Here is an 18,304-nt window from a genome sequence, read left to right on the forward strand (position 1 = left end):
ACAGCAGACATGGCTCCGTTAGTGTTTCCTTTATTATAAAGCACTGAAATAAGTTAAATAAAGAGTGGGAGCTGGGTAGGCCCCCAGCCATTCCCTCAACAGCCCCTAGGCTGATGGAGGAGGTGAGAGGGCCTCCCCACGGCACTCGAGGAGTGTTCAAGGCAAGGCCTCCTGGTCCGTGTGAGGGTCCCCCTTCCATGGGATTCTGGGCTGGTCCATGTAAGGGTCTGGATTAGTCTGTTTGGAGCCCCTGGCCAGCGGGGGGCAGGGGGAAAAGAAAAAAGGGCTGGGGGGTTGGAGGCAGGCCTCTGCCTCAGTCTGTGTAGATAGAGCTGGTCCATGTGGAGTCCAGTGTTGGGGAGGGACCTGTTTCAGGGTGAATCTGTGTGAAGTCCCCTGCCACTGGTGGTGCTCAGAGATGTAGGGCCATGAGGACTGAGGGCAGAGGATGTGCTGTGGGATGGTACCCACCCTTCTGAGGCAGGCCCTCCAGCCCCTCCATGGCCATGCACTTTCTGATGGCGCTTGTAGTTGTCCCAGTGGCCTGTAGTATAAGCGCAGGTCCCACACCGGAAGGGCTTCTCTCCTGTGTGCCTGAGCATGTGGCGCTTCAGGTTCATGCTCTGATTACAGCTGTAGTTGCAGAGACTGCAGCGGAAAGGCTTGTCACCCGAGTGGATTCGACCGTGGCGTTTGAGGTTGGCCAGGTTGCCACAGGCGTAAGGGCATAGGGGACACTTGTAGGGCTTCTCCCCCGTGTGTACTCGCTGGTGCCGCTTCAGGTTGTCCAGGTGGGCGGAGGCATAGGGGCAGCGGGCACAGCGGAATGGCTTCTCGCCACTGTGTGTCTTCATGTGCCGGGCTAGGTGGTTGGGGTAGTGAGTGGCGAAGGGGCAAAGACTGCAGGCAAAGCCCTTATCTCCAGGACCACGGGGGCCCCCACTGCCTCCCCCTCCAGCTTCTCCCCGCATGCAGCGCCCACACATGGTGGCACCCAGGCGGCCTCCCTCACCTTCCCCTTCCTCCAACTCTTGCCCACAGCCTCGACAGGCCCAAGGGAACAGCAGCTCAGGCAGTGGCTCTGGTCCAGTACCTCTCAGCCCCTCCCCCTCTCCCCGCAGCTGCCCGCAGTCTGGCAGGAAACTGGCACCACCTGGCGGCACATGGAGGCTCAAATCTGGAAGGAGCACAGCATCTGTGGGGAGAAGGTCAGAACATGGGCTGTGACTCCAGGTACTGAAGGACCACTCGCCCTTCTGTCCCAGGTTTCTTGGTCCCTGAACCACCCTCCCTACCAGCCCATTACCTTCTGGTCGATGGGGCACTGCCCCCTCCTGCTCCGTGGGGCTGGGAGGCCTGGGGGGTCTTGGGGCACAACATCGGAAGCCGCAGGTCGGGCAGGGAGGGCCAGGGGGGCCTGTGTGGGTGCGCTGATGGCGCCTCAGGTTGCCCAGGCTGCTGCAGGCAAAGGGGCAATGGGGACAGCGGTACGGCTTCTCACCAGTGTGGGTGCGGGTGTGGCGTGTCAGATTGACAAGCTGGGCAGAGGCATAGGGGCAGCGGCCACAGCGAAATGGCTTTTCCCCACTATGGGTTTGCATGTGCCGCTTCAAGTGGCTAGAGTAGTGGGACACGAAGGCGCAAAGCCGGCACGAATACAGCAGCCGTGGGGGGAGTGGCGGTCCCCCACCAGGTCCTCCTGCCCCACAGCATGGTCCTTCACAAGCAGGCCCCCCACACAGTTGGCAAGCTGGGCCTGGCCTCTCACCCCCAGCCTCCCCTTGGCCCCTGGCTGGTTCCTCAACCTCACTCTCTGCGCTCAGCGCCCGGCCGCCCCCAGATTCGTCGTCACTCAGTCCATAGGGCAGCCCTGGCCGGGCCCCTAGAGAGTCTCCTGGCAAGACAGACACAGGAGGGGATGTCAAACGTGGGTCCTGGTAGGCCTGTCCCCTCCTAGTTTTTACTTTCCCATTTCATCATCCAGGAGAACTCACCTTTATTTCTTCCCTTGACATAACTCATTTCATCTAGTTCTTACTGGGGACAGAAGTTTTTCCCTACTTCCTATCCTATGGTAACCCTTTTGAATTTTCTCAGAATTAAGTTCAGTGTTAGTGACTATTGGACAGGTAAATGAAAAGCCCCCCCTTTGATGCAGAAACCAGCCTCCTCAGCTGTGAGTAAACAGCTGGGCCGATAAAATGACAGCATTGTTTGATCCTCTCCACATTGTGACACAAGTGTAGGTAAACGCATAACAAGGAGAAAAATAGAGGTATAGAGAGAATAAATCCAAAAGGTGATCAGATGCCTCCATATGCTCGAGATAAGCATCTAGGAGGAGTCATGAAGGACCACAAGCTGAAGGGATGAATTACTGACATAATGAGCTAGGTTCAGTTTGCATCCCAGTCCCGTCTTCCCCTTCCAGCCTTCCTATGCAACTTAAACAAGTTTCAGGATGGCAATACCACCTTCCATGTGCACACAGCTGTACCAGAGTTCCCAGTTCATTTTCATAATACCTCGCAGAAACAAGTAGGGCTATAAAAAGCAGGGTTATAAAAGAGGAGAAGAAAATGGGTAGGAAGGGGCAGTAACTAGAGCAAAGGGCAGGAGTGGCTGAATAGAAGCCGCGCTGACGGTGTCCATCCCTAGGACCAGGCTTTCAGGCCAGCAGCGCCCCAAGCCGGGGTCAGATAACGGGGGACAAGCTCCGAGACGAGCCGCACTGAGAGCCCTACGAATAGACCCTTGCAAAGTGGTGGATCGAGTCAAAATTAATTCCGGCCTACTTCAGTTGCGGACGGGACAAGTTGTCCTTTCCTGCTCCCCATCTAACCGTGCCCATTCGGCCAGGGCAGGCACCCACCTTCCGAGTCCCTCTCGAAGCCCATGAGCTGGTCACTGCTGCCGTCACCTTCTTCCTCTTCCTCTTCCTCCTCCTCCTCCTCTTCCTCTTCCTCCTCAAACTCCAGATCCTGGCCTAGCAGCAGGTCACTCTCCAACACCAGGGCCCCCGGGCCCTCCTCCAGGGGGTCTTCCGTGTCCACTACGGAGAGACACAAAGCTTGCCGGCTCCGCCTCGGGGGGAGGGGGCCGTGCCCACCTTCCCTCCAGGCAAGGGCACCTGCCCCTGCCTGCCACCGTGCCCTGCCTGCTCCTCGGGGAGGGCAGGGGCCTGAGCTCTGCCGGACCTTCGCACTGCCCACTACACACCGGGCTCCGGGGGTTCGCTCTGGGCTCCTCCCCCCGCAAGGCTCCGGGCCCCCCCACCCCCGGCTCCACCCCTCCCCCACCGAAGACTGACCCCTCCCCCGCCCCGCCCCAACTCCCCTCCCCCTGCCCCTGAGCTCCTTCCCCCCTGACCCCTGACCCCCTCACATTTCACGGGCTGTGGGTGGCTTTGCTTCCTTCGGGGCATCGTGACCGGCTCCAGCCCGACGCGCCTCCGGCCCCGAGGCCGCCCCGCCCCTGCCTGCCTGCCTTGGCCCGCCCTCACTCCCGCTCAGGGCCCGCGGGCCGCCCCCATGCAGCGGCGCGGGCCCCGGGCAGCCCCCGGCCCTGGCCCCGGCGCCCAGCTCAGGCCGCTCCCGCCGCCGCCGCCGCCGCTTCCATTCATGGAGCCCCCCAACCCCCCTCCTTTCGGAGACCAGCTGGTACCTCCGTATTCGCTTCCGCTTCCGCTGCCGCGAAGCCCCACGGAACTCGTAGTCCATAGGAAACAGAAAAATCAGCCACTTCCGTGGTTCAGTTGTTCGGCCCGGAAGTAATTGTGACGAAATGCCGTGAAACCCAATCAGGAGCGGGGTGTCCGCTGCTCCCCTACCATAAGAGTCTGGCGCTCTAACCTGCAGCCCAACTGCCCAGGGTCTGCTCGGCCACGCAAGGTGGGTAGGGAGACTCCGCTGTTACCCGCCCTCCCAGCTTGGGCGTGGCCTTCCCCGAGATTCTTCTCCTCCTCCCTACCGGGTCTGCTGCGAAATCCTAGCACCCTCGTACCCCGATCTCCGCACGGTCCAAACGGAACCCGTTTCTCTCCCTCCCCTCCCCTCCTTCAGGCTTCCCTTCTCCTCCCCACCCCCACTCCCGCGGGCGCCCCCGCAGAGTAAAGCTCCAGTCGGTCCTCCGGGAGTGAGGCCGCGGCGGGCGCAGGCGGGCTCGGAGGGGTGGGGGCTTTCGGACCCATTATAACATGACTGCCCATGGTACTTGTAACTTTCCAGCCGAGTCAAGCCTTGCCTTCCCGCCCCTACTCATTCGGACGCCCTTTCCCCATGCCTGGTCCTCCCCCAGCATATCTCACAAGTCCAGCTCAGGGGGCCCCTCCGGGACTCCGACCTCTCCTTCCTGCGAACCCCAAGTGGGCTCTCACTTAGGGTTCCGCCCCCCTAGTCAGCGCCCCGCACAGAGGTGCTCGACGAGAGTTTGCCGAGTTGGGCTGCAGAGGAGGCTACTCGGAATGGGATTACAGCAAAGAAGGACACCACAGGGCACAGTTGGGTTTTGGCCTTTAGTCTGAAAAAGTGTTGATTGAAAGTGTACAACAGAGTGGGTGGAGGCGGCTAAGGGACCAGGGAGCCGCCAATAAAAAAGAAAGTTCTTAAATAAAGTGTTCACAGAGTAAAAACCAGAACCACCAGTCCTTCCCTCCAACACAACAGCACAGGCACATTAATGGTGACTTGCACAGGGTCAAGGCCTCCGGCTGGTGCCGTGCTCCACCTCTCCCACTGCCCAGTGAGAGGGCCAGTTGGGGGAGAAAGAAAGGGCTCCCGCAGTGTGCTGTGTGGAGGGAGAGCCCTCTTTGGAATGGGCTAAGCAAAGCCACCCGATCCCCCTGCACACCTCATTTCCACTGCTAAGGCTAAAGGAAAAAGACAAAACTCAGTCTTAAGTCCGGTGGGCTCAGAAAACAGTCTGGGTGGGCAGGGGAGGAGATCGTCGCTATTCCTGCTTGGCTTTCTTGCTGTTGTCACTGCTGCCGTTCTCCCCGGTGGCTTCAGGGGTCATGACCTCCTCTAGTCTTCTCTTGCCACTCTCAGGCAGGGGTGTTGCTGTGCTTCGGGGTTTGAAGCAGATGATTATACAGGTCATGTTGTCACACCCAGTGCCATCCCCGGAAGTGTCAGGTGCCAGGCACTGATCCAGCAGCTGCAGGAGGAACAGGTTACTTCAGTCATGGGGTGGAGACCAGAGGCTAAATCTAATAGTTCATAATAGGGCTGGCTCTGCTCAGTAGGGATGAAGAGGAGTGGGAAAAGGACCTCAAGCTTCACGATAAGGCTGTCACCTTCTGGTCAACTAACAACTACAGGCAGAAAAAGAAAAACTTCCCAATGGGATGGTATAAGTTTTGCATTACTCCATGGTTTAAGCTGCAACAGAGACTCAATTTCCACTACATTTGGATGACCCTCCCACTTCTCTCTAGGGTGCTCAGCTTACCTCTTCTACAATAGAGGAAAGCAGCCGAAGCTCCCCATTTTCATCCCTCTGGCTGATCTTGGCCTGGATAAAGTCCACCACTTCTTGGCTGCTCATCACATTCCTGTAGCCAAACATAACTGTCAGAGCACTGCCCAGGACCCACCAGACAGAGAAAAGAGGGTAGTATGGAGAAGGTCAAGTCATGTTACCCCAGGTTAGTCCATACTTAGAAAAACTGCCAACTCAGCCTAACATATAGAGGTTTTGCCTCACGAAGGCCTGGCCTTCTATTCCTAAAGCAGGTCAGGGGAATATAAAACTGCTTAATGCAGACATTAAATGACAACACCATAGAAGCAGCAGGCCCAGAGTGAGAAGTGAAGGAGGAGGTCTATGGCAAAATACCTTACTTTACTTCAGGCCCTCCCAACCCCTTGCTCACCAGATGCCATCACAAGCGATGACCATGAAGTCGTGGTCCTCATTGAGGGTTAGCACCTTAATGTCAGGAAGTGCAGAGATCATCTGCTCTTCAGGTGGCAGGTTCTTATTTCTCTTATAGAAGTGATCACCTGGTAGGAGGATGAATTAGCAAAAGTGTTGCCACCTGGACAGGGAATTGTATTAAAGGCACTTCCTATTCACAGGCTTTGGGGAGTCATATGGCACAGTGGAAAGAGCTTTGGGTAAGAAACCAGGAGATCAAGCCCTGGTTTAAGCTGCCATTTAACTGTAATTTGACCTTTCATTCCATTTAATCATCTATAAAATAAGGATGACAGCCTATCCTCTCAATTCTAAGGAGAAAATTATATACATCTTTTTATATACAAAATGTTCTCAAATATATAGATGTTATCATAGGCTGTCTTACCAATGGCTCTAGAAAGGTTGAGGCCTCCGTTGACTCGTCCATCCATGGTCACCTTGCCACCAGCATTTTTGATTCGTGCTAGCTCCAGTTCATCTTCAGGCTTATGATCATATGACATATCTAGGGCTTTACCAGCTTCTGACACCACACATCGGGAGTCCCCTGCATTTGCCACAATCAGCTGCTTCCCCCGAATCAGAGCCACCACTGCTGTTGTACCACTGTCTGAGCCAGGCTTATGAGAGAAGATAAAGGAAAGGGTCATGAGGACCACCATCATGGCCTTGCTCAATAATGTTCCTCCCTAGGCGTCATCCTCTTGCTCCCAGCGAAGGTGGATACTGGAGGCTTCCAGGATTATAACTGTATCCATAGCTTTAATAAATGGAGGTTAGGTGAAAAAATCTTCCCAAGGAAGAACAACCTACAAATTCCCCTCACTTAAGGTAAAGATTCTATAGACCATCCTTTGGCCAGGGCTTCCCACACTAAGACACAGATGTGACTTTGTCCCACTCCTCCCCTCACCACACACACCTCCTCTTTGCCCTCCATCCCAGGCAGCATCATCTCTTCCTCCTCCTCTTCTTCCTCCTCATCCTCTTCTGCCTCCTCTGTGTCATCTTCATCATCCTCGTTGGCTTCCTCACTGCTGTATCCATCCTCATCTTCACTGCACTCCTGCCACAGGGATGATGCCATGCTGCTGAGATGAGGCTGAACTCTCTCCACTCTGAAACCCACCCATCTACCACCATCAAATCCTGCCTAGTCACACTCTCTCCAACCCCTAAAAAGCACCTACTTACAGGATTGGGGTGGGAAGGGCATCAGTACCTGAACTGGGATTAGCTGTCATGAAGTGGGAAAACCCAGGAAGGCCAAACGTCAGCCAGAGGTCCTACAGTCACCTCCCCAGAACACAGCCAAAAAACAACCTCCCCAAAGAGAAAGAAATGACCTAGTACCCCAATTATCATCTACCTTCTTGTTTCCTCTTTGGGAGATGGTTGGGCTTCTGAGGGCCAAGACTGAGTCTATCTCTTATTGCCTCCACCCAGGAAGAGAGTTGATGTTAATTGTGATGGTGGCAGTATTAGGCTCAAGGAGGCTAAACCTTTAGGGGAGTGGGGAGGATGGGAGGGAAAGTTTGAAAAAGTGGGGTGGGGACAAGACAGTCCCTCTGTGCAACTATAGCACCTGTTGGCCCTCACAGGCCCTTACCTCACTGTCTTCCTCTTCCTCCTCTGCCTCATCTGACTCATCCTCACTGTCCTCAAAGAACTTGGACTTAGCAGCACGAGGTGGCTTGGCGGGGGTGGAAGAGCAGGAGGGGCCAGCCTCTCCAGTGGGGGTGATAGGCTCATCGCCCTGGACTGCCTCAGTCCCACGTTCCAAGTTGGAGGAAAGGTCTGTGTGGGCCTCAGCTATGGGGCCATTCTCCTCCACAGGGGATTCCCCTGATGGCTCCTCAGGCCCTGCCTCCCCATTGAGGCCCTGGGACCCTGGTTCCTCACCCAACCCAGCCCCAGCCTTGATGTGGGGAGGGCCCTTGTGACAGTTCTGCCCGTAGCGTGTTAGAAGTTCCTCAATGGTCATGGTGGCCTCTTCATGAAGCAGGGCTGCCTCCTCATTGTCCACTGCAGGGAACAGGCTAAATCAGAGCCCCTTTATGCCACTTTTCTTGTGGAATTATTCCCCACTCTCATTCAATAGTCCGGCAGCTCAAGATTCTAACTTTCCTGTCTCAACGGTGTGCCTAAGGCTCCTCTCATTATTTAGTCTCAGAAGGAAGGCTTTTCCTATATACTAACTTGGGAAAGGCTGACCTTTCACAACCTCCCCTTCATAAATCTATGGTATCCTCAATCTCCCTTTCAATAGAAATACCATGGAGAATGACACCAGTCACCCAGAAGGTAGTGCTTCATGCTTAGGAAACATTCTTTTAACATGCTGGGCTGTCTTGATTTGTGAAAGAGGTAAAGAAATATAGGATGTAAGGACCACCTACCACAAGGAGCGCTACCTTAACCTATCATAAGCATAACCTAGGGATGGCACACCATAGTCAATAATGATGACTCCCTAGGTCCTCAGGAAGCCAACTTCCCAAGCATCTTTCACTAGTATACTATGCCCTTAATCAGCACTAACAATTGGCTTTTGCTGTTGCCTTTGAAATAAATGACACCATCAAATTCTACTCACCATCATCCTCATCAGCCACCTTTTCCTTTTCATCCTCATCCTCAGGGGGCCTTCCTGCAATCTGTGCCAGCTCTTTAATGACCTCTTCTGTGGTCAGTTTGGCATCAATAGCCAAGAAGGCATCTTCCAAAGCCTGAATTTAAGTAATATGAAGAACACAGGAGGATGAAAAAAATGCAGAGCCTAGAAGGTGCAGGTTCTCAGAATTTTTGATCTCAGGATGCCTTTACACTCTTAAAAACTGAGGACCCAAAAAAGCTTTTATTTATGTGGGTTATAATATCTATCAATATTACCATATTAGAAATTTAAACTATTTAAAAACAATAAACCCACTGCATGTTAATAACATTTTGATAAAAACTTGCAAAACAAACAAAAAAAATTTGATGAGTAAAATGTCATTGTTTTACATATTTTTGCAGATTTCTTTAATGTCTGGCTTAGTAAAAGACAGCTGGATCCTCATATCTACTTCTGTTTTCAATCTGTTCCAATATGTTGCTTTAGTTGAAATATATGAAGAAAACCTGGCCTTACACAGACATGTAGTTAGAAAAGGGAGGAAACATTTTAATAAGCAAACAGTATTTTAGAATTATTCTGAAAAGTTTTTATGTTGTAGACTACTATGTATGTAGTTTTTATGTTTGTTTTCTCCTGAAAGGGTCTTTGCAAAAGATTCTGAATAAAAGGGGAATAGAGAGGCTAGACTGTAAAGGTCTAGAGGAGAAAATGAAATAACTACAGAACTAATTCACAGGCAGAAAATAAAGAAGGAAAGGCGAAGGTAACAAGCCTTTATTAAGAACTTATTATGTGCCAGACACTATGTTAAGCATTTACAAATATCTCATCTGATCAATGAAATAATCCTGAGAGATAAGTGCTATTACTATCCTCATTTTACTAATGAATAAACTGAGGCAGAACACAAAGGTTAAGTTGCCCAGGGCCAAACCTCAATTAACCACCTAACTGAATGGTCCAGAATACAAAGACAAAAATAATAATTATATTTCACATTTATTTCGTACCTATTATGGGGCAAGCACTTTAAAAATATTATCTTATTTGATCCTCAACAACAACCATGGGAGGTAGGTGCTATTACTACTTCCATTTTATAGTTGAGGAAATTGAGGCAAAGGTTGGTGCCCAGGATCACATAGCTAGGAAATGTCTGAGGATGGATTGAAACTCAGGTCTTCCTGACTCTAGGTCCAGTGTTCTTTGTACTTTGTCACTTAAAGATGCATAGTGGGGCTCTTACCTTCTGTAGTTTTCCTTCTTTGTATGCCTTCTGATCTTTGATGATCTCAGGGAGATATTTGGCACAATATAGGGCAACTTCCTCCCCTACAAGAAAGGTGAAATCACTCAGAGCCTGTTTCATCGCTCTCTTTAAGGTATATACACATACAGACAGTTCTCACTTTACATAAAAGGACCATTCCACAGACCTCTATGTAAAGGGGATTTTTATGTAATACTAATTTGCCCAAAGATGTGGGGAAGGGAAAGAGGGAAGAAGAGGAACTCATCTCCCTGGAGGGAGAGGACCAGCACCAGGACAGGCTGGGGTTGAGGACAGAGAAGGAAGAGCAGGGCTAGGGCCAATGTAGGGGCCCAACCAGAACACACTGAGGAAGAACATATTGCAAAGAGATACATGGAGGTTGGACCTGGATAGACAGGAGAGAATGGGCAACACAAAGGAACCAAGGGCGGACGGCAGGCAGGCATATGGAGGTTGGACACACATGGGTGGAACAGGGTAAAGGTCTCCTCTCTCAGTGCTAGAGCTCTGCCAAGTCCTACTTACCTCCATGTCCATCGTAGACTGAAAACATGGCTGTCTCACTGTCCAATTCAGGAATACAGTTGTGGGCATCCTGGAAGAAGAACAAAGTTAGACTCCCCTGAGCTTTCCCATGTCACCTCAGGTCTTGAAGATTTTCCTCAGGGCACAACTTTATGAACCCTTCCCTGGATAAGGCAGGAGGACTAGGTAGGGCAAGTTTTTTTGTTTTGTTTTGTTTTGTTTTTTAATGATGGGAAGAAAGAAATTATGTGGCTACCACACTATAATGGCAGCCTTAGCCTGGTTACTTCACCCTTAGACATCCCAACCTTGAACAGAGTCAGAATCACCTCTCATTGCTAGACTTCAAAACTGACCCTTCTGGACTTGAGATTCAGAGAAAAAAAGTACTTTCAAGAAGTGATGATTCCAATGAAACTCCCTGAGCCCCATTACAGCTTTCCTAAGCCAAAAAAAATGACTTTGGGGACTATTCAATCCAACACTTCACTTTACAAATAAGGAAACTAAGGATTGGGAAAGCTAAAATATTTGTTTAAGGGATCAAGCAAGGGACAGAGATGGGTTACAACCTAGGTCTTCTGACTTCAATTCAAGGCTCTGTTGTACTTCTTTACTTTCAGCAATGTCCCTAACAGTCTGATTTCCTACAAGGCTTCCTTCTAGTCATATTCCCACTGTCTCTGCTGTTCTCCCGGACCTCTTGTTTAAGCAAAAGACAAAACTCAGAACAGGAATTTGGACAAGGACCACAGGAATTTGGACAAGGACCAGAAAGGTTAACGCAAAATTGGCAGGAGAAGCTCTCTATTTTTGAACTGATTCAACTTTTAGATTCCTAGAAACTGTATTCTTCTTAGAAGCACAATAGTGAGGTTTCGATAATTATGTTTCCCCAAGTGATAGATATATGGGATACATACAGCACCTATTGAAGCCATCTTGTTCTCTCTATCCCCACTGCCTACTTGATAAGCAAAATATACACACTGGTAATTCAACCCTGTTTCCCCCTCCTCAAGCTGCAACCTTCTTTTTCTATTCAATGCTAAACTTATTCAAAGAAGTTCCGATATTTATTATGTTTTCCTATTCATTTCATTCCACAAAACCTTATAATCCAGTTCCTTGTCCCAACATTCTATTGAAAATGTCTTTCCAAGGTTACCAAGTGATTTCTTTTATAAAAGATCTTGCCCTTTTATCTAGCCTGCTGACCTAGTTAGCTTTCCCCAATGTCAACTCCTTCTTATGAATTAGGTCAGAGAACCCTGGGACTTTTATATGTTGTAGCTTAAATGATGGGATAAAAAACAGATGTTCAGGCCCTCAACAATACAACTACTGAAAGTAGCAATTCCTATGATATCTGTAGAACTCCAGTGAGAGATGGGAGACTGACTCTGGAATTGCATGGGAAGGCCTAATTCCTCTTGGACAATGTAGATTCTGGCAAACAAAGGACAGCTGAGGATAACAAAGGGTCCTTACACACATAGTTGATTGGATGTTAGAAGCTCCAGAACTGTACTCCAGGGAATCTAGAGGGGATTAGGTCAAATAGTCTTTACTCAAGAATGTTTATAGCAAGAATGAGAAAATTATTTGAAAGTGATTAGATCCAATTCGGATCTAAGAGTAGGAAATAAGTGGAGAAACTTAAAGTGTTAGAACTGGAAATCCCAAGAACAGTGAGAAGAAAAGAGGATCTAGAATGAAAAGGGTCTTAGAAAATGTTAGAGAAAGAGTGAAGTCACAGCAGGGAATCTTTTCAAGGACAGCTTTAAGGAGACTTCCCAGTTATTCCCTTTGAAGGAAACGAAGTGCCTCAAAGGGGAGAGTGGATAGTCTCCAAGCCAAGAAACAGGAAAGAAAACCTAGGCAGTCCCTTGATATAGCACACCCAACACAGATAGCTGCAGGTAGAGAGAAAGCTGAGCCAGAAAGCATGGAGTAAGGATCATACAATCAAAATATTCTCAAGCCTCTGTTTATAAAGCCATCCCAGAAAGAGGTTTTTGATCAGGTCAAGTTTCTCTAATTAAAGCAATTTTCAAGGAAAATGACTCCTAAGAGGAACACCAAGAACAACATTATTCTACCAGCTTCAGTTCAAAACAACATTCCTAGTGAATTTATATGATGTTCTGTTGAAAGCTATAGCACGGGAATGGCTGAAGACACAGTATCAGCTAGAGAAAAGAGAGGCTGGGTATCACAGAAACAGTAGCTACAACTATTTGAAAACTAAAAGCAATATTGAATGCTTCAAACCCAGAGGATATACAACTCATTTCTCTCTTTCCATTAAGTCTCTTACCATAGGACAAGATAAAATCAACTACTGTGATCACAACCACATCAAACTCTGTTCATTAGCTAATATACAGCGACTCCTATGTTGGGATCCAGGCTGCAAAGGAGGATATGAAGGATGCTGCAAGGGCAGAAGAGGTACAAAAAACAAAACAACACGACACAGATTCTGAGTTGTAGGATAGGAGAACTTGAGTTAATTTCTCTCTAGATTTGCTTTCTAGACCCAGCTGAAAATCTGCCCCTGACAGACTGCAGCAAAAGAACCTCCGTTAGTAACAGAGAAACTTATGGTATGGTGGATAAGAGAAGCAACCTAAGTGATTTTTTCACAGGATTTTCATTCATTAGCTGAGAGATCTGCCACTGCAAAGCATCCAAGGAAATTTCTGGATGGATTAGGAGATCTAAGAGTCAGTTACACCCTGCTTTATAAAGCCAAAATGAAATTCTATTAAGCCTCAACTGAACCCTAATCCTTCAGTCAAAGAGACTACTTCTGGAATAGGGGAAAACCCTTCCTATCATTATTAGCCTGATACCATGGCAAGCACAGAGAAAAGATGTGGGAGTACCCCTGGGACAAATATTTAAGGTAATGGCCCCAAATTTGAATAGGAATATGACAGTAACCCTGCCTGTTCTAAAAGATAAAGGAAGACGTCTCAACCTTTCCCATAGTTTTCCCCAAATAGAAAGGACAAAGAGAGTTCTATTATTAGGGGCTTTCTTCCAAATGAGGATGTAGCATCTCTGTGCACAGATGATACTGAAGTCTAGCCCCCGACAGAACAATCCAGTCACAACAATATACTCCACACTAACTGTTCGTTTAAAGGAAAAGGTTTCTTTAACCCTAGCAGGGCCCAAAGTCCAAACTCTAAATTCCAAATAGGCCACTTCTAGGAATAGGATTAGTTCAATTTAAAGAAGTTGAGCCAGATTCAGCCATATACTTAGAAAGAAACAAAGAGGACAAGATTATACATGAAGTCCCTAAAAGGACTCAGGAAAGGCCCCAAGACAAGAAGCCCAAGTAATTCCCTGAGAAGAGATCTTTATGACTTTGTACAGGAATGGACAGTAATTGACTTGTAATACAGAGATACAGAACAGAAAGAGAGATGACACTGCCACACCAGCAGCATAATACTCTTTGTACCCCAAGAACTCCAGAAATACACTGAACTCTACTTAATCAATGAGCATTTATTACACCTACCCTCGAGGAGTTTACATTCTATTGGGAAAGACGACACGCACAGACATGAAAATCAAAGGAATATACAACTGCAATACAAGGTAATTTAGGAAAGGTCAGAGGAAAAGGATTTTTGGAAAATGTGGTATTTGAGTTGAGTTCTGAAGGAAACTGGAGATTCCAAGAGGTGAAGGTAAGGAAGGAGAACATTCCAGGCCTGGAGAATAGCACAAAGATACAGAAATGAAAAACTGAGTGCTAGGTAAGAAAAAAGCAATGAAGCCAGGATAGCTGGACAGTAGAGTACATGAGGGGAATTAGGTCAAAGAATCTGGAAAGCTAGAAACAGATTGTAAAGAGCTTTAAATGTCAGAGTAGTTTATATTTTGTCCTAGAAGTAATGGGAAGCCACTATAGTTTAATAAAAAGGAAGGGTGACTTGGCTAGATAGGCACTTCAAGAAAATCTCTTGGCAGTTGTATGGAATACTGATTGGAGCAGAGGGAACATGAGGCAGGGAAAACAAGTAGGAGACTACTGAGTCCAGATGAGACTTAATAACTTAAAACAAATAATTTAAAACTCAATTAATAACTTAAATTCAGGTAATCTACAGTTGTAAAATTAAGTTGTTCCTGTCTGGAAGTTTTTTTTTTTTAATGAAATAAAATGTCCTACTTAATGTGAAAAGTGACACTACTAGAATTACTCTAACAGCCTCTGTTTTGGTCAGGAGTGAGTGTGGCTCAATGGAAAGAGCAATGAAATAGGAACCTGGAGATCCAAGTTCAGTCCTGCCCCTGACAATTATTAGCCATGTGACTTTGCATAAGTCAAAAGTTCTTTAAATCTTTATTTTCTCACCTATAAAATGAAAGGAATGGGGAAGGGAGGGGAGAAGGTGGCATGAAATGATCTCTGAGGCCTTTTCCAGAAATTCATTAATTTCTCTAATCTTACTTCCTATCAGGGAAAAAAGAAGCTTGAAAAGCCTCCTGTCTTCTAGAATGAGAGGAAGGTAGGAGCACAGACATTTTGAAAAAGAGGTTTGTCTTGTATACTAACAACAGTAAACAAATGGATAATCAGTCAGTCAATAAGCATTTATTAAGTGCTTACTATGTGCCAGGCACTGTGTTAAGCGCCAGGGATACAAAGAAAAGCAAAAGACAATCTCTGCCCTCAGAAGAGCTTCCATTCTTATAGACAAGCAACTATGTACAAACAAGCTACTATGTACAAGATGAATAGAAAATAATTAACTGAGTGAAGGTACTAGAATAAAGAAAGACTGAGAAAGAAAGGTTCCCTGTAGAAGGTGGGATTTTAATTGAAACCTGAAGGAAGCCAGGAGGCAAAGATGAAAAGGGAAGTGTTTCAGGCATGAGGTCAGTTTCACAGGATTGAAGAATATGAAGTGGAAGAAGACTGGAAGGAGGGGTGGGAATGTTATGAAGAGCTTTGAAAGTCTACTGCTTTGTATTTGATCCTGTAGATAACAGAGAGAACCACAAGAGTTTACTGAGTAGGGAGATGACTTGGTCAGACCAAGCTGTGCTTTAAGAAATTACTAAATGGAGGATGGACTGCAGTAGGGAAAGGCTTGAAACAGGCAGACCCATCAGCAGGCTATTCCAATAATCAAGGCATGAGGTGATGAAGGCCTACATCAGTGCTGTGGCAATAAAAGAAAAGGGCATATTCTAGAGCTACTGAAAAGGTGAAATCAACAGACCTTGGTAACATACTGGATATGGGGTTGGGGGGTGGGGGGAGGGATATAGTAAGGAATCAAAAATGACTTCTAGAATGCAAGTCAGAGGAACTAGGAGGGCGGTGGTGCTCTCAATAGTAATGGGAAGTTTGGAAGGAAGGAAGATATAGGGGGAAAGTTCTGTCTTGAATAGGCTGAGTTTAAGATGTTGAGAAGACAACATCCAATTCAAGATGTCTGAAAGGCAGTTGAAGATGCGATACTAAAGGTCAGCAGAAAAGATAAGGCTAAACATCATAGAGGGATTTATTATTTAGCTATAAGTTCTACTAAATGACTTGTGATATCTTTTCTAATGCTGATCCTGTGGGTTCTATGGTGTAGATGGGGGAAGAAGCAATCCATTATCCTTTCCATAATGATGTCCAGTATTAGATCTCGTCACGTTCAAAAGCAATGGTTTCAGTGATCCCAAACAACTATGAAAACCCATTATCAATATCAATATTTTCTTGGTGATACTCTGTGGTTTTGAAATCACAAATATCATGCCCTTAGAAGAATAAAAATTGAAGATCACCCAAAGGGCAATTGAAAGACACATAGCAAATATAAGTAGGTTGTGCAAATTATGAATAATGGCCTGCACATGAGAAGTTTTAGGCTTAAAAAACCTCAAAGATGTAATTAGGAAAAAAGGAGAGACCACTTAGTGAAAGAAAACACAACCCAAGTATTACACTGGTATCTATGAAATATTAAAAGAATCAGAAGAAACATTAGTCAACTCTACTGAGTAGAACCTTTTGAAGGTTTTCATGGAAGGACATAGATAACTGTAAGAAATGAATGAAGAAAATAAATAATTACAAGAAAACATATGAAATGATGCAGAATCAAAAAGCAAGACCAAAAGAATATAATTACTGATTCCAGCCCCATACTAGAAGATAAAATTAAGCAGCAGCAAAATTACTGACAAGTACAAAGGACAGCAATGGTACCACCCTTTTAAGTAAAATTTCTATTGATAATTTTCATTTTTACATTGACTAAATTTCTCCATCTCCCTTCCCATTCTGCTAGAGAACTACCCCATATAACAAAGAAATTTTTAAAAGAAAAAATCCAGCATAACTAATCAAACAACAATAATCAACACATTAAAAAAAAATATCCTGAACATACATGCAATTTTCCACATTCACAGCAACCTTTTGTTAAGGTTACAGTACACAATCCTCATTTCTTTTGTCAACTAATACATAACTGAAGAGTAGGGGTAACAAACAGGACGTAAGAGTTGGGATTTTAAAATGTCTTTTACAGGCTGGAACACTGGGCAAAATCTAGTTGAAACTTAACAGGGTTAAATGTAAACTTTTCAATGTGACTTTTAAAAAATCAAATTTACAAATATAAAATGGAGGAAATACGGCATATGGATTAGTATTAGTATTAGACTAAAAAGCTAAAATAAGTTAGGTATTACATGATGTCCAAGAAGGGTAATGCAGGTTACATTAAAAGACATAGTATCTAGGACTAGAGCGGTAATAGTCCCTCTGTACTCTGAACCATGATCACACATTTAGAATATTGTGCTACTGTGTTTCTGACTTGGAAACATATTTTAGGAACAATGCTGATAAAATGAAGAGGAACATTCTCTAGATAGGACTTCACCAGGACAGTAAAGTGTAATATTCACGCAGAAAGAGCACTGGTTGAAGGAAATGGGGAAGTTTTTTTGGTGGATAACTTCAAGTATTTTGAAGGGCTATCATGTAGAAGAGAGATTAAACACGTTCTGCTTGGCTGAGAAAAGAGGAAAACAAAGTGAGACATTGTAACAGCCCTGACAGACAAACATTCTTTAAGTATTGAAAATTCTAGGAAAGAAACAGCATGGCAGAGTAAGACCAGACAGAATCAGAAGACCTGGGTTTAAATCCTATCTGACACACTAGTTGTTGTGGCCCTGGTCAAGTCACTTAATCTCTCAATGCTCTCAGACAACTCTCAGTTATAAATGAATTATCAGGTTACTGACTGATCTTCATGGGAAGGGGCAAGGCTGAGGAGAATAAGTTTCTATAAAATGAGCTTCCTAGACATGTGAAATCCCAGACAAAAAAAGTTTTAGAAGTGACTGTGGATATTTGTAAATCTGGAGGAAATGTTTAATTAAAGAATTTTCTTTTATAAAAGCTGATGAACTAAGTAAGCGTCAGGTAGAATTATTCCCACCTCCCCCCTCCCTCCAAAAAAGTAACAAAGTATAATGTCTTTTAAGATGGCTTTTTCCTCTTTCCTCCTCTTGGGAGTTAATCTTGACAGCGCTGAAAATGTGGACCAATCATCCAAAACCCAATAATCTGAAAGTTTCCTAATTGGCTGAGTAAGCCTCAAATTATGAAATAGATGAATAAATCTGGTTCGGAGCACCCAAGGTGGGCAGAACTCTAAAGTGGAAGGTGGTGTTTTTAGATAAGGGTTGAAATTCTTTTTATGGACCTTGTAGGAGTGAGAGTAGAGTAGCAGCATCCTGACGTTTGGGTTTCCAGCCTGGAGAACAACTAGCAAGCTAGAACTAGTCCAGGCAGAAATTTTTTTTTACACATATTTCTAATTACCTTGGCATATTATTTCTCAATTGAAATTGTATTTTCCCTTGCAAATAAGTACCCCTTAGCAAAGAACTGGAAATTGAGGGGATATACATCAATTGGG

General features: G+C 46.2%; 2 protein-coding genes across 5 annotated transcripts in view; both read right to left on the reverse strand.

The window, feature by feature from the left end:
- Positions 1–14: 14 nt before the first annotated feature.
- Positions 15–3,704, reverse strand: ZNF513 (zinc finger protein 513). 2 transcript variants are annotated; one of them, XM_072634038.1, is made up of 4 exons: positions 3,664–3,704; positions 2,873–3,052; positions 1,307–1,894; positions 15–1,195 (listed from the first exon to the last, which is right to left on the reverse strand). In XM_072634038.1, the coding sequence occupies exons 2-4, from the start codon at positions 2,895–2,897 to the stop codon at positions 372–374; spliced, it is 1,437 nt and encodes a 478-aa protein (XP_072490139.1). In that variant the 5' UTR covers positions 2,898–3,052; positions 3,664–3,704; the 3' UTR covers positions 15–371. The 2 variants fall into 2 exon arrangements, with proteins under 2 accessions (XP_072490139.1, XP_072490138.1); XM_072634037.1 differs by lacking the exon at positions 3,664–3,704 and adding an exon at positions 3,385–3,519.
- Positions 3,705–4,499: 795 nt separating this feature from the next.
- Positions 4,500–18,304, reverse strand: part of PPM1G (protein phosphatase, Mg2+/Mn2+ dependent 1G) — a 30,574-nt gene continuing 16,769 nt past the window's right edge. For all 3 annotated transcript variants that reach the window (XM_072634028.1, XM_072634027.1, XM_072634029.1), the window contains exons 2-10: positions 10,341–10,410; positions 9,789–9,874; positions 8,516–8,648; positions 7,529–7,944; positions 6,842–6,985; positions 6,305–6,539; positions 5,873–6,002; positions 5,449–5,551; positions 4,500–5,154 (exon numbers count right to left, since the gene is read on the reverse strand). In XM_072634028.1, coding sequence (XP_072490129.1) covers positions 4,948–5,154; positions 5,449–5,551; positions 5,873–6,002; positions 6,305–6,539; positions 6,842–6,985; positions 7,529–7,944; positions 8,516–8,648; positions 9,789–9,874; positions 10,341–10,410 — 1,524 coding nt within the window. In that variant the 3' untranslated portion in view covers positions 4,500–4,947. The remainder of the gene's footprint in view (positions 5,155–5,448; positions 5,552–5,872; positions 6,003–6,304; positions 6,540–6,841; positions 6,986–7,528; positions 7,945–8,515; positions 8,649–9,788; positions 9,875–10,340; positions 10,411–18,304) is intronic.

The sequence above is a fragment of the Notamacropus eugenii genome, chromosome 1, assembly GCF_028372415.1.
Source record: "Notamacropus eugenii isolate mMacEug1 chromosome 1, mMacEug1.pri_v2, whole genome shotgun sequence".
Lineage (NCBI taxonomy): Eukaryota > Metazoa > Chordata > Mammalia > Diprotodontia > Macropodidae > Notamacropus > Notamacropus eugenii.